Here is a 26,918-nt window from a genome sequence, read left to right as displayed (position 1 = left end):
GGAAGCTAACCTGGAATGTCATCGAAAAACGAATCCACATGTTCCTAGAAATGATATGAAATCGATTCCAAAAATGAAAAACATCTACGACTGTATAACATTCATCATTTTCAGAAAATGAAAAACTCTGAAAAAATTTCATATAATTACATAGTTATCCAAATTATATGTGTGGGAAGTTCTACTTCTATTCTATCAAATGTATTTTTAACACGCTTTTATTAGCTACATTGAATGTTTGCTTGTAATCGACTCCTTTGGACTCGATTTTGACTAACTTTAAACGGACAGATTTATTTTGAACTTTGTACACTTATCAAGAATCGGTGACAATAGCAAAAATTTCATAAGTTCATGTTATTATCCTGATCAGGATCGCCAGGTTCAAATAATTTCGAGTGATCCATTGGTTCAGTGGGTCAATGCACAAGTCGTAATCGGCGCGAAGCAACGACCTCACCAGGAGTGAGTTCAAATCCCTTCCATGACTGGAAACAAATATTCGTTTTTTTTCAACAATTTCCGGGATAGGTGCCTTCCTTGGATGCGGTAGCCGTTTCTCAGACTACCTCTCCAGAATCGAACCCTCATTTTCCGTTATCCGTTACAACCATAAAAACGGTAGATACTCTGTCAAAGAAGAATTGAATACCTTCAAAGACAAACTACCAAACTACAAAAAAACATTTATATTGAACAAAGTAACGCCCTAACAAATTGTTTGTACAGAGTGGGCTGAATGGGACCCAAGGGAAACTCCTGTTTTAAAGGCGGGTTGGCTATCCTTGTTCATCTTTTCCTGCCTGAACCACTGTGCATGCTGTTTTTGGCGAATGCATTTGGCTTGGGATGTGTGGGTTGAGCATACCGGCCATCGGATGCCTGCTTCCGTGTAGCCCCGCTGGATACGGGAATGGCAGAATCACTTGTGATTATGTTATACCTAACTAAATGGCAACTCATCAATGGCTCAATCCTAAGGAGTGTGTATCCGTGCTTAGAGGATGAATGACACTGATCCTATTGGCTGTCTCTACGTAACCTTCCCGATACCGGGCGTCCTCTCGTCGTAGCAGCGCCTTGTCACGGTAATACGGGGCTCTGCCGTGATTGATTTTCTTTCCCTAGCTACTCGAGTGACCTTTATGGACAGAGTAAACATAAAAATTCTATCTGACACTGAGTCTACAGAGGAGATGGATGTCGAGCTTACGACTCCAACTGACCTTCCTGTAAATTTATATCAGCAGCGAGAGCTTCTCAACTCTCCAACCCTTGATCCAATAAGTGATCTTAAAAAAAAAAGTTTGGTGGTGCAGCCAGGAAACGACTGAGTCGTCTCCTCAAGAGCGGGGTACTTTATGAAACAGCCTTGCACCATATTCTTGAGCGGCGTACGCAGAATCTGTCTCAGGTGGAGAAACGGACCCCCATGAGCAGGTTAGCAAACGTTCGCGCTCTAGTCATGATTCACCAAAACCAAAGGCGAAAAAGCCGTGCACGGTTGAATCTAAGGCATCGTCAGGTGTAGCCCTCATATGGGAAGGTTGTAGCGGGTATCAAGGTGGAAATCTTGCACCTTGACTATCCGACTACCTCATTAAAGATGGAACAGCACAGCATATACTGTGTGCCTGCCCCGCTGGGAACCGAATCAGGTTTTTATAGTTCGGCAGAGCCGTACTCTTACCATCTCACCTGAAAGACCACTCACCATACAAACTAATCGGCTTCGTTAAGAAGCTGGTTTTATTTGGTTGAGTGTGAATATTTGCGAGCCACAATAAACCCTTGCGTGTTGCGGCGGAAGGTCAAATAGACCTACTCACTTTGGACATAACCTAACCTAACTTGTTTTCAAACTAGATAGATGAAAATTTATGGCTGTCTCAGAGGATTAAATTTTATGACAAACTCAATGGTGAAAACCACATCATCGTTTCTGAGTTACAGCATGTTTTTCGAAAATGTTTTTCGAAAATAGGATATCAATATTTATTATTGGAAAACTATTTTTTACGGAGACACCCTGTATATTATTGCATATTTCAAAAGAGCCTAAAATTACTTTTCCAAAAGCAGCACACGTGATGTTTTGCAAGAGTCATCTTTGAAATACAGAGCTGTTAGGTTTTTCATGTAGACTTTGTTCAAGTAGGCTTAGGACGACTCGACGCCACGATAAAACGGTAAGAAATTGTGCAGTGTAGTAGCTATCAAATGTTGAGAAAGTTTTTTACAGCAGTAATTAAAACGCATAGTTTCAATAAAACTGATAACAATTCATACTATATTCAGTACTAATGAATGAAAGTTCAACAATAATAATTATAATGATAAAGAGCATTTCTCTTTAGGGCAGCTGCCCGAGCAGCTGATGGACTTGGTTCAGTTTTCAACACTGAACGAGGTGACTACAACTCTGTCAACGAGTTGGAACCCATTCAGCAAAAAGCTCATATAAAAGCAGCAGAGATCACCTCACTTTTCCGGAAACACAAGAATAAGCCAATGCATGGGATCTTCTTTAATAACATTGGATACTTTGGCTCATCAAAACGCCTGACTTTCGCTTTCCTCAGGTCGAGTGGGCTGAAGTCGGAAACTGAGGGGTTCATCATAGCTTGCCAGGATTGTGTCTTCAACACCTTAGTCTACCGCAGTCGCGTCATGTGTATGGAGGTTCCTTTCACAAGGTACAGACCCTAATGCACTTGCTATCAGCATGTCCAGCATATGCGGTCTCGGCCTATATCCATGGTCTTAAGAAGTGCTATATTACCGTCTACGGCACTCTTACGGTATTGACGAGACACCGGTAATGCCCTACGCTCCGGGGGATATTGAATCCGTTGTGGGGAACGAGAAGTGCCGAATTTATTGGAACTATTCGTTCCCCACCCTCAGGCTCATACAAGCTAATAAGCCTGATATAGTCCTTCTCGACCACCAGAGCAAGACGATATTTGTCGTGGAGTTTTCAGCTTCTGGCGAGACGAATATCGTCCGAAAAGAGGAGGAGAAACGAATAAGATTTCGAGATTTTCCCTTCGAACTCCGCAAACTCTATCCAGACCTCTCTGTCAAGATGGTTGTTCTTATTATTGGAGTCCTTGATGGAATGATGTCCTCTCTACTCTCAAATTTTAAAATCATACCGGCTTACCGCAGTGAGGCAGAAATCTTAGCCGGGCAGATGCAGAGGGCTGTCATTTTTAGCTGTCATTTTTGCCTCACTGCGCTTGCTCAGGGGACATGCTTCTCGGACGCAATGATCACTTACCCCACGGTGTGGGGAGTGGTCATTGGTTGATAATGCTGGCGCTCCCTCCCGAATCTATCGGAGTTCGAGGGATAGGGCCTGACCAGCGCACACTACGGTGAAAAAAAAGAACAAACAATGAAACATATTTTTTCAGAGATGGTGATCGAAATGTCTACCAGTTTCTCTTACACACAGGCGACACCTTTTGTGAACGTTTTTTGCTGAATTAATCAGTTCAATAGGAGTGAGAGATGCAAAACTTTGCATCACTGCCGCTTCCAATTTGTATCTAGAATTGCTCTGTAGCAAAACATAAAGAGTCCCTCCATTTTTGGAAAGGTAATTTTAACCTCTATTGAAATATGCAGGAATATACAGAAAGTTTCATTAAGACACAGTTTTCCATCAATACCTATTTATATCTCATTTGAAAAATAACTTTTTACACCATTGACTTCTACATTAAAAAGTGCTTTGGATATGTTTTCATAGAAACGAGAAATTTTTGACATGAAAAAAGGTACAGCAACTTTTCGAAAATGCACATTTTCGAAAAACATGCGGTAACTCAGAAACGATGTAAGATATCGATATGCGGTTTTCACCATCAAGTTTATCATAAAATTTGACCCTCAGACATAGCCATCACTTTTCATGTATCTAGTTTGAAAACAAGAGTTTCTCTTTAAATGTGTCCAATTTGGCCCACTCTGTACACCTGAAGGAAAGTGAGATAGAAATTTTCATGATCAATAGAGTAATTTCGAATCACCAATTTTGAGTTATCATTGTGTAATTAAAAAAATTTAAAAATCAAGATTTATTTCGAAGCCTTTTTCTATACAACAATGGTCAAAAAAAATCAGAATTTCCCTTGCAATATAATTGTGGGTTTATTGTTGTGGGAGGTGTATCTGATGTTACAGGTGTCGCTTCTGAAGATGCTGTTATTGTAGTTAGTTCTGGAGTTGATGTTGATGTTGAATTTGTCACCTTAGTTGTAGGAAGAGGTGCTAAAGTGGTTGTCAAGACAGGATTATCAATCCTACTTCGAATACAATTCTCTATAATGAGGGCAACGTTACAAATATATTCTTCATGCACATATACTGTCTTCGTTGCTGTCAAATTTGTCTCAGATAGTATCTGGTCATGAACTGTCGGAGCAGAGTTGTCGATATCGTCTAGGCCATCCATAAGAGCTACATTTTGTTCTTCTACTAGTTCGGCAATATTCACTATACAGTCTACATCAAGTTGGCAATCAAATAGGGAAGCATTCATTCTTTGAACGGTTGCGATATTTCCCATCAGAGCTCTATATTTGTTTTCCATTGTTGTGTTAGATTTATAAAAAGATGTATTGAATAATACCTGCAAAAAATAACATATTGGTAGAAAAAACTATTTTTTCAACTTGTGAATAACTTATATTAATTATGTTCGCTGGGTATAATTTTTCTATATTTTGGCTCCTGAGAGATTGATGAATTTGATACTAGAACAGCGGCGGATTGATGGATATTGGAAAAATTTTAATATTGGGTTCACACAATGGGGAAAACCTCTTTTCTCCATCCCTACTATATTTCATATGTGACATGTCAAACTATGATATTTTGCATCACCAAGAAGAGTTGAGGTTTTGATAGCCCAACTTTGGCACGAATATTGTTAAGAGTTTGGAGAGTACTGAAAGTGTCTTGACAATTTTTTTTCAACAGAGATTTTTTTGTGAAGCAACTTATATATTTCTCTATATGAAAAATGTCATGAAATATACTGAAAACTTCAAATGAAAGCAAGGCGCAATTGAAGCATATAAAAAAGGTTTTATGTAACTCGGCAAAGTTTATATCATTAATATTGCTGCAGATTAGCCCAGTCCATCAACAGAGTTATTAGGTACGTCATTTACAGATAATGCAAGTGATACAGCTACTAAAAGAGCTGAAGTGATATATTCTGGTAAATGTATAAAAAGGATGTAATTGAATTTTTTTAAGGACAACACAGAAGAACTACAGGAAAATCATTAAGACGCTCTCACAGCGGTACCTATGCGAGAGTAGCGATTTAGATTGGATTTGAATCGCTGAAGATTAAATCCATTTGGAAAAATGTTCTCAGGAAATTTATTCCACATAAAAGCAGTTCTCCAGATGAAAGAATTCTTGAACAGTGAAGTTTGAGGTGCACTGAGTTGAACCTCAAAACGATGAGCAGCCACAGTCTGTCGCGTATTTCTGATATGTATCGATCTTGGTGTAATCAAATGTGCTAAGTCACTTGAACACCTTCCGTGTTCTATATCTATAGAAGAGAGACAAATATCCAACTTTTCTTCGATTTTCCAGGCCATCAAGGTTGCACGTGATGTTCGCGTCTCCAATCAGACGGATGTCTCTTTTCTGGATGGAATCCAGCAACTTCGGGGTATGTTTGGAGGTGAGGCTTTATACATAAGAACAATACTCCAAAGAAGGTCTGATCTGAGCCTTATAAAAGATCAAAAGTTGCTGAGGTGTGTACAGTTTTCTGGTTCGGAACAGTGTTCCAAGCTTTTGAGAAGCAGCCTTTGCAATTCCAGCGACATGATTATGCCAAGATATATTGGTGTCCATTTTAACCCTCAACCAACTCATTGAAACAGAAAGCGGAATTATCTGACTTGACATTATTATATCCGGTTCGGAGACATATATCTCCTTGGTGAAAACCGATCCCTGGGTTTTTGTGGCATTGAATTGAACCTGGTTACTTTCACCCCAATTCGAAATCACTTCTAGATCCTCATTGAGATATGCAACCTCCTGCTGCCGGTGAAGATGTGCCTCCATAGCTGATGTACTGGAATTTAAATGGAATGACGAGACAAGTGTGCTGTCGTCAGCAAAGCGATATGTTGGATTCTGGGTTTTTTTCAATAAGTCGTTAATATACAATAAAAAGAGGGCTGGAGACAATATGGATTCCTGGGGAACACCAGCGTTGATGGGGAATGTATTCAAGAGATATTCATCGACGGCCACTTGCAGAGAACGTTTTTTCAGGAAGCTGGAGAGCCATACACATAAATGATCCGACAAGCCATAGCATCGAAGTTTGGCCAGCAAACCCTCATGCCACACACAGTCAAAGGCCTTAGAAATATCAAGCGCAATAGCTATTGATTCTCTATGTTTCTCGATTGCGTTATTCCAATGTGGGTGACATAAGATAGAAGGTCGCCTGATGATCTTTGTTTCCGAAAGCCATATTGATAATCGCTCAATATGTTGAAGCCTTACAAATATTTGAGGATATGGTGGTTTACAACTTTCTCCATGATAGCAAAGCGACTGGTCTATTCTTATTTGTGAGTTTATTTTTTTTGCCCTTTTTGGAAATAAGCTGAACTCTAGCAATGTTCCAACAAGAAGGAAAAACCCCCCATAAGACACATTGAAAAGTCTGCATCAGGGCCAGACACCTTGTGGACGCCTGACTAGATGCTGTTGAAAAGGCATTGTGGATTGTAGTGTGGGAACAGTGGGTGGTGCCTTTCCCAGAAAATCGACTGTGGAGTGAGACGCAAATTGTTCAGCTAGTAGATTTGCTTTTACTATGGCTGTTGTTGCAATTGAACCATCCGCTTGTATTAGCGATGAAATTGTGGATTTTATAAAGTTCTGATCAACAGCTTTTGCTACCGACCAGAAGGATCTAGACCCGTGGGGATTGGCAAGCATTTTATACCGAATTATCTGATGGAATAAGTGTTCAAAGTTGTATTTGTTTGGTATTGCTTTCACTGCTCATAAAGATTTCTAACTCGCCAACCAACACACACAACAAATACAACGTATTTGTACGTAAAGCCTAAACAACAAATTCTGCAAAAGTATAGGTACAAAACATATCGAGATTAGATCACTAAACTTGCTAAAACTCGAGAACGGCTGGACCGATTTGGCTAATTTCGGTTTTGAATTATTTGTGAAAGCTCAAGAAAGGTTTGAAAGGTGATTAAATATGAGGAAATGAAAAAATAATGAAAGAACTAAAAAACGGCAGGACAAACTTTTATGAATTTTGTGTTTTTAGATTTGTCTTGGGTAGTCCACATTATATGTATGAATATGCGCAAGATGCAATGACATTGTTAAACAACGAGTTTTTGGGGAATTTCGGCTGGATGTATTTTATGGAATGACAAAAACGGGGCCTGCCGCATGCACATATTCTTATATGTTTAGTTGAAAAAATTTGACCAGACGAAATAGATGATATAGAAAATGCATCTACATCTACTTTATGTGTTCTTGTACTTGATAACAAAACGAAATATATTGTATATCACAGGGTGCTCCACTGAAGAGTGCTATTTTTCTACCAATTCTCATTTATTTTATTATATACCAATTTATTTTTTTATACTGAATAATTTTGTATCAATTTTAAAATCTGCTCATCCATTGACTTAGGCGGAACGAAGTTAGCTGTGACCGCTAGTATACATATAAATCACAAACCAGAATTCATTAAGATATGCTTTATATTATCTGGTGAACACCATGCTCATGGATGAAGCTATTAAAATGTAATAGTCCTGAGGTTATATAAGATGAAATATAGGCATACAATATTGTATATATAATATAAAATAAAACGTAAATATAGAATGAATAACTAATTATTAATAATTATTAATTATATATGTATATATATATATATATATATATATATATATATATATATATATATATATATATATAATATATATACCAACGAATACAACTATTCAAAATATTTTCTGAAAATAGACCTCAGTAGCAGTAGCATGTGACAGAGTCTCAAAACAATAATAAAACTGAAAAATATTAAAAGCTCTATCAGGGAAACCCTACAAATTATAATTCCGCCTTCAACAGGACTGGTCAACCTCATATTTGAGACAGGTGTTTTTCCTGCCTCCTGACGCTTTCAAATATGCGAAAGTAATTCCAGTCTTCGAGAAGGGGGATCCATGTTCCCTGGACAATTACAGGCCCATATCTATCATCTCTATTTTTTCCAAAGTCGTTGAAATAATAATGAAAAAGCGTCTGTATGATTACTTCGACGGCAACAACTTCTTTTCTCAGGTTCAATAAGGGTTTCGCAAAAATCGTTCTACTTCTCTAGCTGTCTTTGATGTTGTGGGATCTATTGTTGAAGGATTCGAGAAGGGTGTGCACACTGCCATAACGCTTTTTGATTTGTCTAAGGCTTTTGATTATGTATCACACAGTATACTTCTAAAAAAATTGTATTATTATGGAGTTAGAGGGGTATCTCTGTCACTCATAGAATCATACCTTTCAAATAGGTATCACGCGGTTTCGTGTAATGATGTTGCATCCAATTTTGAACCTATTGAGCACGGTGTTCCACAAGGTTCAATACTTGGGCCCATGTTCTTTGTTATTTATGTTAATGACATATGTAATTTCATGTCTCCCTATGAGGCCATTCTCAATGCAGATGATACAACATTAATATATAGCGATCAATCATCATCTAAGATTCCACAAGTAATGAAAGAAGTTGAAAATCAAGCTAACATTTGGTTTATAGCAACTAGATTGAAGTTAAATAGTGACAAAACTCAAAATGTTGAGTTCACCACTGTAGGTTTAGCTCCATTTCAAACTCTCAAGAAGGGAGTTTGAAATGGAGGAATAACTCTTCAGTTATTATCTTTTCCAATAGTAAAAAAAAAATCGAAGTCAATTTTTCAAAAATTTTTGTCATTAACTCGGCTAAATTTATTATGAGATCGCTAATTCCAAGGGTCATTTTCATCCCCTAATAATAACTACAGTTTCCATAAATGATGAAAATATGCCTCTTCTGAGAGAATGGTCTACTAGCTACTCCTGGATTATTTTGGATTCATTTTACTGAGATTACAATATTCGAGGATTTTTCGTAATTCGTTTCATTGACGATATTTTTTAATTTAGAAAAAATGATATCGTTCAGGAAAAACTCTTGAATCGTTTCACGTTCTATTTTGCAATAGTACGAATTTGGCTCATTATTATCTACTTATATTCCTTCATGTTCATTTTAATTACTTTTTAATTCATTGATTACTTTGTAGTATTCTTCATTTCTATTATCAGCACCTTCTATTGTGTTAGTATAATGAATTTCTGAATTTTTTAATGACTTTTTGATATATGGTTCTGTATTTTTAGTAATTAAAAAAAACTGTTCTCTATGAATTCACGAATGAAACGCAGATATCTCATTTTTTCGCAGATATTTTCATACCTGTGGTTGATCAGGTCATATTTTTCTTTTTACGTTTAATTTCTCGAATTGGAAATGAGTTATATATTGTAATGTTTAGTGTCTCGGTATACTGAAATCATTTCAGTTCCGCTGAATTTCTCAGTAATTCCAAGTTGGTGAATCTTTTGTATGAGAGACGTACTTGTGTGTTCAGAAGGAGGTGTAGCTCTTCGTCTCAATCAACCAGACTCCTGGAATTTTGCTCATACAATTATTCTGAATTTTGTTATTAAAGCCGGGGCATTGATACTGTTGCAAAATAAGAGTCCAGAGATTATCAATCCTTCTCAAAGCTTCAATTTGAGAGCACATCACATTATATCCCGTTTTTGAAACAGTTGGCTCAAAGGTTCATAGGAAACCCTACAGCTATGAACTCTTCAATTTCTTTACTCCAGAGTTCAGATTCAAAAGTACCTAGTGGCTACTTGTTACTGTTCAATTTGAGGTTGTCTGCTACAGACAAATCTTTGAGTTTCTGGAAGCCATGACTGATCTTTTCGACAACGTCTTGCCAATTTTCAGCTGGAAATGAGTAATATACCTGTCATCAGCATAATAATGTATATATCTCCTGCTAGGAAGCGCACTTTAAAAGATTACTAGTTCAGACGAATTTCGACTTTTGAAGACTGTTGTTCTTAGGGGGCGACATCTGATTACCGGAAAACAGATTTGAACAGATCAATGGTCGATTATTTGATGATAATCAGAAATTTATAAAGATAATTGAAAATGACTAAGAATTGAACCAGACATTACACAAAAATATGAATTGAGCCCGTTGGTTTAAATAGCTATGTAGGAATTGAACAACTCTATTATTGAACATATCGGAACATATTTTCCATGTTCAGATATGTTTCTAATGGTAATTTTTTCAATGAATTATTTGTAATTGATTCATCTATTGACATGGGGAAAATCGACCTCTTTGGTATAAGTCGCTTGCGTTATTCTTATATTTTACAGTGATGGTCTATTGTTGTAGTTTGTACAGCTAAGTCAAATGTAGGAAGATACTTGAGAATTCTCACAGTCTACTGACAGAGCACGCATTAGGACGAAAAAGGATGAAACTGAAGCTCTTCGAAAAGTACTGTACTGCCGGTATACTACCAGATAGATTATATTGTTGCAATTGAGCGTTCTCACTGTCTTCTAACGCGCATCTAGCAGACAGGACCATACTAAAATTAAGAAAGATTTTCCTAAATTTGACAAGCTCAAGGTACAGTTAGGATTATCCAATAGGTCTATATAATGCGTTTTCCACACATTTATATTCATTTCGACGATACATGAATTGGATATGATTTGATCATGAAAAAACAGATTTGAATGTAATCAGCTGTAGGAAACTTACCCGGTATTGTTGATCAAATATGTCATCTAAATTGGAAATATGCGAAACCACGGATGTACAAATTTTCAATTCCTGGGCGCGGATTGCAAGATCATTTATTTCATCGATTAGATATTGAACTAACGCACTAGTCCTGTTTGAGGTTTCTTGATAGAAAGAATCAAGTTTGCTGTTGATGTTTTCCGCGTAATCGTTGAGCTGAATTCTTCCAGTTTCCGACAAACGCATCATCAGTTTGGCTGTTGTGTGTATGAGAGTTTCTGTTTCTTTTTGGAGCTGTTCCGGTTCTGTAGAATTTTTGAGTAGTTCCTGAACTCGTGGGTACCTTGATGCTAGTCGGCAAGACTGGAAAATTTGAAAATCTTTCATGAATTTCAAAACTCTCACAAGATAATGTATTAAAAGCTGCATATGTTTGGTATAACTAATTTTTTTCATAACCGATAAATTCTTGTGTCCAACGCACACAAATACATGCTACAAATTGAAGTCCCCCTTCGTGTCTATCTATTTACTCGAGATAAATTCAAAAACAAACGAACGGAGTACTTCAAGAAAAATATTTATGTATATAATTCATTAATATTTCGTGTGCATTGGTTGAAACATAACGATGTAATCCGTGAGCAATCCGTGTTACCCCTGGGAGTTTTCATCAGAAAACGCTGTATAGTTTTTTTGACATATAACTAACCAATTCACAATTCTTTTTTTATAGGTCTACAAAAAATGTCCGCGATGGCATATGCCTTCTTTTTGCAATGATGCTATATATATAATCATGCTATTATAAGCTGCTACTTTGTGTTGATAAGGATGGGTATCAACACAAAGTAGCAGATTATGATAGCATGATTCACAGATGAGTCAATGTTCCTCTTTCAATAGATAATTTCGATACAGAACCTAATATCATCAAGCAAATTGCGGTAAACAATGCGTTTAAAGCCGAGTTAATAAACAAAAGACTTGCCAAGAAAGTCTACACAAAAGCGATTCGAGACGTTTTTCCCATTGGTCCCATATATTGGTCAAACTGGCAGGACATTTAGGAATCGAATTCAGGAACATCATACGAACTATGTAAATAAGAAAACAAATTCAACATATTCAAATCATCTTCTAGAAAAAAATCACATCTTTAATGAAGAGTTCGAAATTTTGCACATAGAAAATAAAGGTTTGAAACTGAATCATTTGGAAGCAATGGAAATTAATAAACTTGATTTTCAAACATTCTAATGAATGACCATCTAGATTTGAATAGATCACCATCATTGAACTTGTTTTCTTAAAAACCGAGAATGAATTATCATTGATGTAGATGTGAGGCAATTTGCTTTAGGTAATCATAATTGACAAGGTACGTTATGTAGAGGTTCAGGTAATTTTTTAGAGGTAGTCTCAATTATGGTTACCTGTAGTATATAAATAGGATAGTAAGGATAATTTGATGTACGAATCACTTGAAAAAGCTAATGTCTAAGCGAAACATGTGATATATTTTTCAAATAAAGTTTGTGGGGATCAAATCGTTGAGGTGTAGTTTTTGAAATTACTATGGATCTTCATCAAGTAACGGCCGAATCAATCAGAAAATTCCAGAATATGTCGGTTGTTTTAGAATGTTGTGTATTAGTATAAATAAGTCAACCCATTTTGATGCGCTTTCCACTAATGTTACTTGTGAATTTTATTTAACATTTAATGTTTGATTTGTTTCAATCGTTCCTCAAATAAAAAGTTGTATCAATTTGAGGAATCACGACAAAACTTGGTTGGAATAAAATACTGCTACTGCTCAGCGGTGTTATTGATCAAGTATGAGTCAGGAAATACCAATAAAAATTTTTATTAAATTTGTGACAATATCGTCAATGTAATCATGCTCCGTAAAAACAAATTCAACTATATATAATTTCCTATTTAACTTTCATTGTCAGTATGGAATTATGAAATAACAACAACAAAAATTATTTGGCGTCCAGAGGCGACTTGATTTAATTCCAGTGGCACATTTGCTTTTTCAGCTGCAGAAAAGCCCGGAAGACTTGCAGCAAAATATCATCTGAAGATCTCAATCTGCCAATGTCCTCTTTCTCATAAAACAAAATGTAGGGTGTCTCCAGAGGCTCCAATAAGTTCAATACATCGCCGGAACACTTCGTGACACAACTATCGTCAAACTTAAACCATTCCGTTTCGTCTTTGACCAATGCGTAACAATGACCAGATTCAACGCTGGAACCAGAGTGAATAATCACTGCATGAAGATTATGATAGTGGCCTGCTACATTGAAGTGTTCATCTATTTCGAATCTTCGTAAGAGTTTGGTGCTTCCGTCATGTTTGAAGATCATCAATGTTATTATCAGATTGACTGGTGCCTCAGCTATACTTGTTTTCTCATAACAGTTGGTTGGTTTGGCGCATATTTGGCAATACAGTTGATCACCATCCGATAAAAGTTCAATTTTCAGATTATTCAACAATGAGCTTTGTAGGGATTGGTTATTATCCATATCAGGAAACACTAGTTGAAGTTCAAGAAAGTCACAATAAGTTTTCGCTACCTCTTGGACATATACTACAAAGTAAACTAGTTGGGGATTTTTCCAGCAAATGATCTACAAACACATGACGAGATAAACTGTACAGATTTAGGCAGATTCATTTTCAGGAAAATATATTCAGTATGTTATTCAATATTGTGAAGCAAAGAAAGCTAGAAAACTAAATTTGATTTTGTGAAAAGAAGGCCAATCAATTCCTGTTATTTCATTAAATTCTTTAGCTAATATCAACATGACTGCGAGAAGTGCTTTAGTTGTTGATATTGACACATAAAATATTAAATATGAAGGAACATGAAACGGAATCAAGCGTAGGATTTCGTGGGAATCAATACGATTGTTGATTATTTTATACGTGAATAATAGAGATGTCAGATTGCATCTTCGTTCTAATATTTTGAATTTGTTTCTTAGTCTAGATGTTCATATTAAATTGTAATTAGGCCATTTATGATATTTTTTTAAATGAAGATATTGAAGAAATTTGTTTTGAACATTTTCGATTTCTTTTGAAGTAGTTTTGTATTCTCCTGTCCAAATTATCTAAGCGAACTTCAGTTTCACTCTAACTAGAGTATAGTAGAGTAATTTGATTGTATTTATGTCACTGAATTCACGCGTTTGTTTCATTAAATATCCCAACATACGATTAACAGATTTCACTAACAAAATTATATTGCTTTGTGAAGGAAAAAGTACTATTATAAGTAATACCTCAGTTTTTCCACCCAGGACCTCTCCATCCTAATGATACTCAAATTTATCTACATCTTTCAACCAAGATTGAAAAATAAATCATTAGTGTAACTCCAATTCACAATGTTGTTATTTTCTTTTTGTAGTGATACGCAATTACTAATGGTTCGAATACGCTTTAAAATGTTGAGATCATCTGCAAAGAGCAGAAAATGTGAATGATGTAGGACCAAAGTTAATTCGTTGAAGAATAATAAGAATAGAATAGAAGAGTTCCTAGCATGCAATTTTCTTGAAGTGTTTTTAATGAACTATCTATTTCTCAGGTAATTTTAATTACCAGAATATGCTTCTGGTAAAGGCTTTACGGAAGTCCGTGAATACTGTGATCAATTGAGATTTATTTTGTAAAGTTTCAAAATCATAACTGCTAAATAAATTATTATTTACTGACTTCTGGGTCATAAAACCATTCTGTTCAGGTGCTGTGTATTTAATAGCGAATTTATGCAATTTCGAATATATAATTTGCTCCAATAACCTAGACGGATCACACATAATTGAGACACCTCTGTAATTTCAATTTCTATTTAATTTCCTGATTTGAATATAGATATGGTTAAACATGTTTTCCAAAAAGTCAGGAAACATATTCGACCTAGCTGTTAAATTGAAAATATATAGTGGACCTTTCAACCATTCACAACAGCCCTTCAATATGTGATGAGGGATGCCATCTATTCCCGCAGCTTTTTTGACAGCTTCATTATAGTCAGATTTAGTAATCGTATGTGTTTCAAAAGAGTTATTCGTCATACTAGAATTATTAAAGTTTAGATTGTATGAGGCTTTTTCTTCAAAGTAAATAGAAGAGAAAAAATTTGCAAACGATTCTGCGGTAACTTCATCTGCCACTATTTCTCCATTATAAGTTAAGCTGTAAGTCTAGGAATGTTTAATTTGTTCCTTTGCATAATTCCAGAATTGATTTATATCTAACATTCGATTCTAAATTTTTTATGTATTGTTTTTCTTTCTTCGTAATTAGATTTTTAACCTTCTTACGTAGGTTTTTATATTTCTCTTTGTTATAATCAGATTCAGTTTTTAGGATGTTTCGGGCTGAAATAAAATTTGTGTGGAAAGTACCAAATTGAACTCAAAGAAGTCAATGAAACCGACCAGAATTTTGACTTTGATAGCCACAAAAGATGATATACAATTGAAATAAATGTTCAGAGAACAACGTACGAAAGGAAAGTCGGTAAAAAAATAATCATACGGAACATATTATACAATAATAAGTTTCAAATATTACCGTATAATTGATACTGAGGTAATCAGCACACCAGAACATCAGTTCTGGTAGGTTCCTGAACTATTGGTCATACCATAAGCAATCAACGAAAATTAACTCGGTCAAGCAAATGAAGAACCGCATTTTACAGATTTCCGATCGTTTTTTTTTTACTTAAATCCCAGCCAAAAAGGAATCTTGTTTGAATTGGAAGGGTTATATTTTTAGGAGTGATTCATTTTTGGAAAAGAATTCTTGCAAAGCTATCAATATAAAATAATCGAATAAAACAACGGAATATGTTTTAGGACATCCACTTAGATGTTCTGACCAGTACCAAAAAAATGTTAGAGCAGTATGAAGGACATCCGAATTTTTATCCAAAGATAATTTTTATTCATTTTCAGGATTTTGATCATCTCAATGAAAGATTTAAATATTGCTCATGAATAACTCGATATTACAGACAAATATTACTAACAAAAGATATTTTTTAAATGTGGTTGTATTGACATATAGCCGAATCCTTTGAGCTCCAATCAAATAGTTACTCACCGCGACTGACAAGATGCTGACCAATATGAGGAGTTTCATTTTTGACACTAGACACATGAACTCTGGCTGAGACGAACTCTGGCTGAGACATGTCTGGTGTCCTACGATTTATATGTACGATTATTCCAGCCCCCACTTCAACTTTATGTCACATTTTATTTCTCTCATTGTAATCAAAATTATCAGATACCTAAGTGATTACTAACCTTCATCTATTCGAGATAGTATTACTCAATGTTTAGATGGTACTTACAAGACCACTGTCAAAAATAGGCAAGAAGGGGCACCTAAACTAACAAAACAGCCAATCAGCGGACTGCTGCAGTAGTGAACAATGTGTGTGGATTGTGACATCCAGGTAAGTTCGACGATACATTCTTCCCGTCTAAAATTGAATGCAAAGTTGACAAGAGCCACACAATCTTTGCAAGCGAATTCCAGCCGAGGTACGGTTGGGAAGATTGAAGAATGCACATGCTTCATATTTTCACAAAGTTTTTTCATCTCCTGATTGATGAAACGTGCGCCGAGAAGATATTGGGAAAAGTGCTTTTTTGGAAGAAAGTACGGGTGTAGTTTGTTGCTACAGTGAGGTGGTAGTGTCAACATTATGACACCAGATGCTCTGGCGGCTTCTGCTACTACTAGTGACACGTGTGACTCATGATTATCAATATTCGGGTCTATCCTACATATCTTTAGGTTGAATTATTAGTTTAAAGTCATTGTAATCATATGAAACACGTTTTTAATTAAAATTATCAGTCACTTTAGGAAAAACTGAGAAACAGCTAGCCTCAGGTGAATTTAAAAAGGAGATTGATAATGGTAAACATGTGATTTTCGTGTTTGTCGCCCTAAAGAGAGCGTCCAAAGCTGTAGATCAGAATATTCTTCCAACCAAACTGACAGGCTACGGCATAAGGGATTTCTCAAAAAGTGAAAATCAACGGCGATCTCTCATCTGCAATTGGTGTTGATATTGATGGTCCACAAGGTTAGTGTCCTCGGGTCACTTCTTTTCATTTTGTATTCAAAGGTCATAGGTGTTTTTATTAACTGCGATTTTATAAATCTCTTTGCAGACTATATCTTGATTGCTTGTTATGATGAGAATTAAAAAACCTATTTCACAAATGAATTCTGCCCATTAAAATGTTACCAATTGTCTACAATATAATAAGATGAATTCCAAATGAATCAATAATGAAAAATTCAATTATGTAAATATCTTGAGTACCTTGGATTCCAACTTGATACTCTAGTTGGATGAGAATTATCCTGAGAACTAGTCACATTACTCTAATATCATATGTGCTAAGGATATCACGGTGGTTCTCAATATCCCTATACATGGAAGTTTTGTAAACTGGAGTATGGTAAACTTATGGTAAGATAAATCAAATCATATTAGAAGTGATTCGGTTTTCGTAGAGTTTACTTCTTTTGAAGAGGCATTTAACGTTCGGTTTTTGAAATCGAAACGGTTCAGTGTTTTGCTTTAGTGTGTTTCAATAATAATGCAAACAAAAATCAAGCGCTTTCTGTTGTAACATTTCATAGGTTCATAGTTACAAAATAGTTTGAAGCGCACTCGCTCGAAGTTATAATTTCTTTTATTATTTTATGCGGTTAACTCCTAAATTAAACTAAATAACTTACAAATGCGCACAATGAGTTACTATAATGACAACATCGGATGTCAACCAGTGAGGATGACAGTGTTCCATGTGACTGAAATTTTACCTGTTTTCATTTACTATATTGTGTAGGAATCCTGAGACTGATATGGGATTCAATTCCATAACGAATGTTTGAAATACAAACCGAATAGAAAAAATTATTTTTTGTATAATTCAGTGTTCATATGAAAGTATTTGTTTCGAAATAATTTTTCTATCGTGTAATTCAATGTTTATTTGAAAGAGGAATTTTCTTTCAGAGTGTGCTGTCTAAAAAATACTTCTTTGCATGATCTACACATCTTTACATATAGTTACCTTTTCAAAATTGGTTGCTTTCTTCCTTTCTTCGGAAGATTGACACATTTTTCGATACAGATTGAGAACCTTCCTTTCCAAAAATTAAATTTAGTATTCGAATTAACAGAATATTATCTGGTATTACCTGTTCTTGTATACGTTGGGAAAGTTACTCAAAAAAGACAAAATATTAAAATTCGAGGAATCAGAAATATATAAAATTGTGGATCTTGTCTTTGGGTTTATATTGGTCAAACCGGCAGAACATTTAGGAATCGCATCCAGTAACATCATAAGAGTTATGTAAATAAGAAAACAAGTTCAACATATTGAAATCATTTTTTAGAAGGATTTCAAAGAGGATTTCGAAATTTTGCACATAAGAAATGAAGGTTTGAAGCTAAATCGTTTGAAAACATTGGAATCTAATAAACCTAAAATTCAAAAGTTTTACTGAATGACCAACTGGATTTGAATAGATCACCATTATTGAACTTGTTTTCTCAGAAACCGATATCACCCTGGTCTTCATAGAAGTAATATATATGCTCCAAATAATCATAATTAAGTATATACCTGAAGTATATAAAAATTGAGTAGATGCTATAGGTAATTATGATTGAGTATGTACCAGATAAGGTAGTTGACACTGGGTATACATGGGGTATATAAAATTTACAGTTAAGAATTAGTTTTCAGTAATGTTATTCACTACGAAAACATATTGTGATATTTTTACAAATAAAATTTGTGAAGATCAATGCGTTTCCGGGGTAGTTTGTGAAATTATTATAATTGTTTATCAAGTGACGGTCGAGTCAGTCAGAAAAAAAATCGGGAGATTACTAAAACTAAATTCTACGGTATGTTAGTGTTTTTATATGTATGTGGACTAACTTTCACCCACCGCTGTTTATGAACAGCGACAAAGGTCCTATTTCGAACAGTACTTTGTTTGATCTTATACGTAGTGATCCCAGATGGAAACCAGGTAAAATTAAAAAATATAAGCGATAGTCATCACCAACTGAATTGAGTGAAATACATAAACAATGTGACACACATTTTGGTGGGTATTAGGTATCAAAACAGGTGCAATAGTAGGTAAAGGTTAGTCCACATACATACGAAAATCACCTTGAATTGTTTTTCGTAAACACAAGATCGCATGGGGGATGCAATAATAATCCAACCGAGAAATAGTTCAAAGGTGTATACAGGGTGTAACTAAATAAGTGTAAAACATTCAAGGAGGTGATTCCTCATGGAAAAAAGATATGATCTTCCATATAAAGAAATTTCATTGGAGCATCCCTTGTTAAGATACAGCCCCTTAAAGGGGGTACATAAAATTTGTATAACAATTTTTTTCACAATCACTAAAAAAGTAACAATATTGGAATTAACCTGACGTTTTGTACTACCAAAAAGACACTTAGCCAAAAAATTTATTTGGTTTACCCCATGGTTGTAAGGGGTGGAAAACGCAACCCCTAAAATTTATTTCCAATGTAACTTTTTGTCTTATTATTTGTTCACCATTCGAAAATTTATTTTCGATAGCCTGTTTCATTCTGAACAAAAAATGTCACTTGGGTTTTTTGCCCAAAATAAACCAGTTCGCAGCAAAAAATTATTTTACGAACAACTACAGAGATAGGAAAATACGAAACTAATCTATTTAGTAGGTCGCTATTAGCGATAGTGACAATTAAATTGGTATGACGCGGTCAGAACTGGCCCGCTCGATCCCCGGATCTCAATCTTCCCGATTTCTCTATTTGGGGCCATTTACAGCATTTGGTTTATCGTACTCCTGTTCGCGATGTAGAGAACTTAAGAAACCGCATCATCGATGCGTACAGGGTAATCAGAGAGACTCCAGGAATATTTGAGTAAATACGTGGCTCAATGCGCCGACGCGCATTGTCTGAAGGTAGACATATTGAACATTTACTATGATTTCTACATGTGTGTTTTGTTATTACTAATTTAGTTTTGTTTATTACCCTTTAATCTGTAGTTGTTCGTAAAATAATTTTTTGCTGCGAACTGGTTTGTTTTGGTTTAATGCAACCGAGAAATAGTTCAAATGTGTATATAGGAAAATTGTGAGCCATTTGGAATCGAGGAATAGTTTTGGTGAAAATTGTATATATTATATTAAATTGTTCATCTGCCATACAAAGAATGCATGAATCTACAAATAATATGAAATATTATTCAGATATAAAAGATTCTAGTTGGGCTTAAATTGCCCAATTTTGCCAATTTGACTATTTGGACATATTCTAGCGGTTTCAAATCGCACGATCTTGGAGGCCAATTCACGGGTCCTAACCGTGAAAATATATGCGATTACAAACCGTTTCCTTCAATAAATCAATTGTGGCAAGTGTTGTGTGACATTTTGGGCCGTCTTATTGAAACCACAGCTCCTGCACATCATGGTTGTTCAATTGATGAATGAAAATGTCAGTAGTGATGTCTCTATAGCGACTGTAACGTTCTGACCAGCATTGTTTTTTAAAGAAGTACGGCCCAATGAATCCACCAGCCCATAAGGCACACCATGTGGATGTGTGGATGTGTCTCAACATACACTTGAGGATTCTCTTAACTCCAAATACGACAGTTTTGTTTATTGACGTATTCGTTCAAATGAAAGTGAGCTTCACCGCTAAACAAAATTCGCTTATAAAAATTGGGATTAATGGCAATCTTGTTTTGGGCCCATTCACCGAATCTACGCCTTGCTAGGTGATCGTGTGGCTTCAATTTATGCATGAGTTGGACTTTGTAAATACGCAAACCAAGATCTTTCCGCAAAATATTCCATAAAGTGAATGACACATCCAATTCCTGTGAACGATGGCGGATAGACTGATTTGGGTCTTTCTCTACGCTACGCTCTACACCAGCAATGACTTCTTCTGTACTCACTGAACGACGTCTCTGTGGATGCGTATTATCATTTAGAGTTAACGAGGTGCAAAAAAGTGATTTTCAAAATAAATTTGCACAATTTGAAAGCATTGTTCAGGTGTCAGTCTATTCATGTTGAAATGCCAAACAAAACTGAACATAAGAACATATATCACTTGACAGCTGGCAAAATGACCTTAGTTAAGAAAGTGATGCCAACCAAGTTCAACACCTCTTTATGAAAACACCCTTTATATATAAGGTTGTTGTCCCCCCTCCCAAGAACGACAGATTATAAATCCGTTTCATCTTTTTGATATACGGAAAATGAGTTTAATTTGAACATTCAAACTATAGTTAATATATTCAGTAAATTCTTTGAAACTGCATGAGGCGTTGCCCCTTGTCAGTGTTGGAGACACAACCAAGGCTAATTAAGTCTTGATTGACGTCTGGTACTCAATTGATTAAAGAGAAAAAACACTTGAAAATGGATTATGTGTTTTCTCAACTACCTACTATAAAAAATATCGATTGTATCATATTCTAATCCCATCCCAGAATTTCCAATCTCGAGAACGTAGCCTCATATATTTGAACATCTTCAAAGGATTAACATGTCACGATAAGAATTTATAATCAGATAATCAATAGAATAGAAATTGATTCTCGAAAAAAAGTACGTCACTATTATTTCAATTGTTAGTTTACCAGGATGGTGTAGCGAACTGTCTATGAAAGCTATCAATTGAAAATAGTTCATAATATAATATAATATAATATAATATAATATTAGTATATTATGCAACGATCATGTAATAATGGTTATTAAGAAACAAGCATTAATCGGGATACGAAACGAGCCGAAGGCGAGTTTTGTGTGGTATATGCGAGTGTATAAATAACCATTACATGAGAGTTGCATACGCTATTTTTTCTAAACCCGATAAATAATGAAAAACTATAAATATTATATTTGTATTGAAAACATTTACAGTAATTAACTCATATTAAAAAAAACACAAACTTAATGGTATCATCATGGATATATGAAAACTATAAAGATTCTAATTATATTTATATTGAATATAACAACTGTAATTAATCTGCAATTAGTTACTTAGGTTAGAATCTAGGACAAACAAAGGAACAGGATTCTTGATTGAAAAATTATGGGTTTCTATTGGTTGATTATCTGTATCGTTACGAAAAATCTGTATCATAATGGATATCATTATGAAACGGATTATGGTCATATAAGTGTATTGTTAGAGTACGGGTGTAGAAAAAATATAATATAATATAATATAATATAATATAATATAATATAATATAATATAATATAATATAATATAATATAATATAATATAATATAATATAATATAATATAATATAATATAATATCATATAAAATAATATAATATTAGTATATTATGCAACGATCATGTAATGATGGTTATTAAGACACGAGCATTAATCGGGATACGAGCCAAAGGCGAGTTTTGTATGGTATATGCGAGTGTATTAATAACCATTACATGAGAGTTGCATACGCTATTTTTTCTAAACCCGATAAATAATGAAAAACTATAAATATTATATTTGTATTGAACACATTTACAGTAATTAACTCATATTTAAAAAAACACAAACTTAATGGTATCATCATGGATATATGAAAACTATAAAGATTCTAATTATATTCATATTGAATATAACAACTGTAATTAATCTGCAATTAGTTCTTCGATTGAACAGTCTTTGAGCAGGAGATCCAACAGCCAAACGGAGGTTTTTTTTCTATGATGTAAAAAGGCCAGCTGCATATCAGAAGTATTAAATAACGTTACACAGGGCTACCGCCTTAACTGAAAATATCCATCAACCTGTTGTTGTTTTGCCTCCGCTCAATGTATTAATGGTAGAGTATGCACTTCCAGACTCTAAATTGATGGTTGTAGACGTTACTACGTGGTAGGAAATCATCATGGAAAATGAGAAACAAAACTTTCTATGATTTTTACCACTTGTACTTGTAACTAATGTTACTACACGTTCGCCCTATGAAGACATTTTCAAACGAATACAATAAAATATATTTATAGGACGAAACTGCAGTGACGTACGTTACAAATACAAGTGGTAAAAGACAGAAAGTTTCATTTCTCATTTTTCTCTCACTTCTTCATTCAAAAAGTTATGTTAATTCATATTCATAGGGGTCCTCATCTCTTTCTCAATCAACAGACCACCATTTTTTTAACATTGATGATACTATATTGCAGTATTTTCTGCAAACGATGCTAAAGTAACTTCTAATCCAGAAACTGAGAAGCCTTTCCAGATGAGTGCCTTTTATATAAAATGGTTGCTTGTTCTGAAAGGACATCTGGTCTGAAAACTATCACTTAGCTAATTTTTAGTTCGAGAAAAACGGGTACCATGGTTGTGCTGGCCAAATTGGCACAACAACTATTCCATTTGACTTTTCTTTTCTGATTTCTATTGACAGTGAATACATCTACAAGGAGAGATATGTATTTCACACATTTTGAATTCAATTGCATTGCACGAAGATATATTTCTGGTAAACCAAATGATTCAGTAATCATTCGAAAACTGTTTCAGTAGCTAAAGACCTAAACTCAGTATCAGTATCCTCATTGTATTTGGAATTGATGTAAGAGGCAAAAATCAATAAACCCCTCTCTTCACACCATTTCCAAATTTCTTTAGTTATATCACTCAATTCTTCACTTTCAACATAACTCATTCTATTTGAGTAAGAAATCGCCGTAGTATTATCGACTCACAACAATATAATATAATCTTCCTCAATTTCTACTATTTTTTTTAGTTTATAACCTTCCATAATCTGAAAAAATTGAAGCTGAATCAATAGAGAATCTGCAAAAGTGTAATAAAAGGCAAACTGAAAAAATCACCCCGAGAAGATACTGCAGAATATAAACTACTGAAAAGTCCAATTAGTCAGTAACTTGTCGTTGCCTACAAATTGAAAAAATCAATTGAAAACATTAAATATTAATACTTAGCCTTCTTAAGTGGTTGACTTTTCGGAAAATGATCCTTTTCCATTTTCAAAACCTGAAATTCACTATAATAATCTCGCCCCAAACTGAGCACTAATTCATTTCAACACAACTCAGAAGAAATTGACTTGTTCCACAAGATGGATTTCAAAATTTGTGTAAATACAAATGGGCAATAACATTAATCAATCAGTAATACTTGTTTGACTGACGACTTGTTTATTTTTTGGAAATTGATGTTCACTGAGGATACACTACAAAAACACACTTTTATCTATTTTCCACGAAAGTTTTATATTTGTTGACCGAAACTAGTGAAGGAAGGGGCTGTACTAAGAATTTTAGGACCCAGTGGCACCCACGCCCTGATGACTTCGACAATTGCGGAACTAGCCAAATGTTATGCCCATGCTCAATCCCTAAAGAGATGGGATGGGATGGAATCAAAGAATGCAATCCTGCCAGGATCACCCTGGGTGACCAAGGAAAGCTGGCGCCGAAGAAATATCTGGCGATGACCAGGAAAAATCTACGCTTAACAGTAGGATTTCTGACTGGCCAGTGTCAATTGAGGAAACACCTCCATAATATGGGGCTAGTGGACACACCTCTATGCAGGATGTGTGAACAGGAAGTAAGACTGTCAGGCATGTCCTATGCGAGTGCCCGGAGTTATTGTCAATAAGAGAGTGTATGTTCGGCGAGTATTGGCCTACATCTGCCGATATAAAGGAGATGTCTACCAGTGACCTGTCCACCTTCCTGGAGAGGACAGGATGGACGATGACCCAGAAGGAAAACTTCTCGGTAGGATGTACAATGGGTCACATGTGGCCTAAGTGCTGTGGGTTCACACTCACCCTCCCTACTCTACAGATACATATAGTCAACAAATATAAAACTATCGTGGAAAATAGACAAACGTGTGTTTTATAGTGTATCCTTAGCAAAGAGTCATACCTGAAATCCATATCTTTGACTATTAAAAACGAATCTTAAATGTAATCTCTATGCATGGGAATCAAAAAGTGTGCATCGTTCAGATCTACTAACGTCATGAAATAATCCTTGATAACCAATTTCAGAGCTGATTGTAATCTTCAACTTGAAAATCAGGCAGATTTATCAACCTATTCAATTGTTCCAGATTTAGAATGCAGATAGCCATTACATTTTCTAGTTAAGAAAGATGGTGATAAAATTTCATTTCTACGTATTATCATTTTTTCACAGCTCCTGATTGTAATAAATTATGTATTACATTTTTGTTCAGCAGAACATTTAACAGGATAGAACTGTATTGGTTGGCATGAAAAAAATTAATTTGTATCTTTCAACTCAGCTGAATTTTACTGAATTTTCTGTATTACCACTCCAAAACAATTTTAGAGCTAATCTGTAATCTTCTACTTTAAAGTGAGGCGGATATATCAACCTAGTCAATTGTTCCAGATTCAGAACGAATTTGTAATATCCATTACATTTTCTAGTTACGAAATATGGTGATAACATTTCATTTTTACGTATTAATATTTTTTCACTGTTCCTGATTGTGATAGATCATGTATTACATTTTTGTATCAATAGGACATCAGAACATTTAGCAGAATAAAACCTATTTTGGTTGGCATGAAAAAGATTATTTTGAATCCTTTAAACCAGCTTAACATTTTTGAATTGTCCGTAATACGCTACCAAACTTCGATACAATATTTTTAACAAGTTTTATTAGCTTCACTTGCATGTTTGTTTGTTTGTAACCGACTCCTTTGGACTCGATATTGACTAACTTCAAACAGACAGATGTATTTTAAACTTTGTACAATTAACAAGAATCGGTGACAGTACAATAATTTCATAAGTTCATCTAATGGGCTTGTTTCATGATTTTTGGTTCATTGATATAAATTTTAAATTGAAAAACAGTGTACTTTGTTTCAGCTCTCCAAGTACCGTAGTTCTCCCGTAAATAATTAATATAAATCGAATGTGATAGGCCGGTGACGTCACGGGCCTATTCCCGCTTCTTGTTCGATTGACCAATAGGAACAATAGAATCAGTACACAAAGTCGAAAGATCACAAAATTTTTACCTGAATTGTCTGTCAAATTGGATCATCAAATCTGTGATTGGATATTAAAAACAAATGCACTTGACAACTCCGCTCTAGACACGATAAATTTTATTGGTCAACAGACACGCGGCCAATTTAAATTCTTGCTTTTCGAATTGTTTTTTTTTCTGCAAATATAAAGATACCTTGCGACCGATTAGGCTTGATAAGTATAACATACCCCTAACTCGATCAGTCTATAAGCAAACCAGTATCATTTTCCATATCATGAAACAAGCCCATTATCCTGATCAGGATCGCCAGGGTCAAATAATTTCCACGGTATCTGTGTGAAACAACCAGAATGTCTGCGCATGCGTATATATTTTATATTAAAACTAATGGGCTTGAAATAGCAAGCCAAACTGAAAAGTGGAAATAACAGTTCAAAAAACTAAAAAAACACGTTTTAATATCAACAGAAACTAAAAAATTATTCGAAAGTTATTTGAAATTGTGTTCAACATCGTGCTAAGTATCCATTGTTATAAATACTTGGTTGGAAGCCATAATAAAAATTTGATTTAAAGTATGTCATGCTTTTTTACAAAAAAAGTAATTTTTTTATAAATATATTTATTCTGATTTCAGACTCATTAAAAGTCATTAGTTACATCAAGCCATAGGATTTTAGTTTGTGTTGATATTGAAGTTTTTATAGTTTTTTGAACTAATATATATATATATATATATATATATATTTTTGAACTAATATTTATCTGAAACTTACATCTGGCATTATTTGTGCGCGTACGACCTTCTGATTTCCTT

General features: G+C 34.7%; 1 protein-coding gene across 1 annotated transcript; it reads right to left on the bottom strand.

The window, feature by feature from the left end:
- Positions 1 to 4,070: 4,070 nt before the first annotated feature.
- Positions 4,071 to 16,221, bottom strand: LOC111502381 (uncharacterized). The gene is made up of 3 exons (XM_023156816.2): positions 16,074 to 16,221; positions 10,953 to 11,297; positions 4,071 to 4,639 (listed from the first exon to the last, which is right to left on the bottom strand). Exons 1-3 carry the CDS (start codon positions 16,128 to 16,130, stop codon positions 4,118 to 4,120), a joined length of 924 nt encoding a protein of 307 aa, XP_023012584.2. The 5' UTR covers positions 16,131 to 16,221; the 3' UTR covers positions 4,071 to 4,117.
- Positions 16,222 to 26,918: the final 10,697 nt, after the last annotated feature.

This window comes from Leptinotarsa decemlineata, unplaced genomic scaffold, assembly GCF_025532065.1.
Source record: "Leptinotarsa decemlineata unplaced genomic scaffold, Ldec_3_MD MMD2_tig00000133_RagTag_RagTag, whole genome shotgun sequence".
Lineage (NCBI taxonomy): Eukaryota > Metazoa > Arthropoda > Insecta > Coleoptera > Chrysomelidae > Leptinotarsa > Leptinotarsa decemlineata.
Note: the sequence above shows the minus strand (reverse complement) of the source record. Positions and strands in the feature narration are given on the sequence as shown.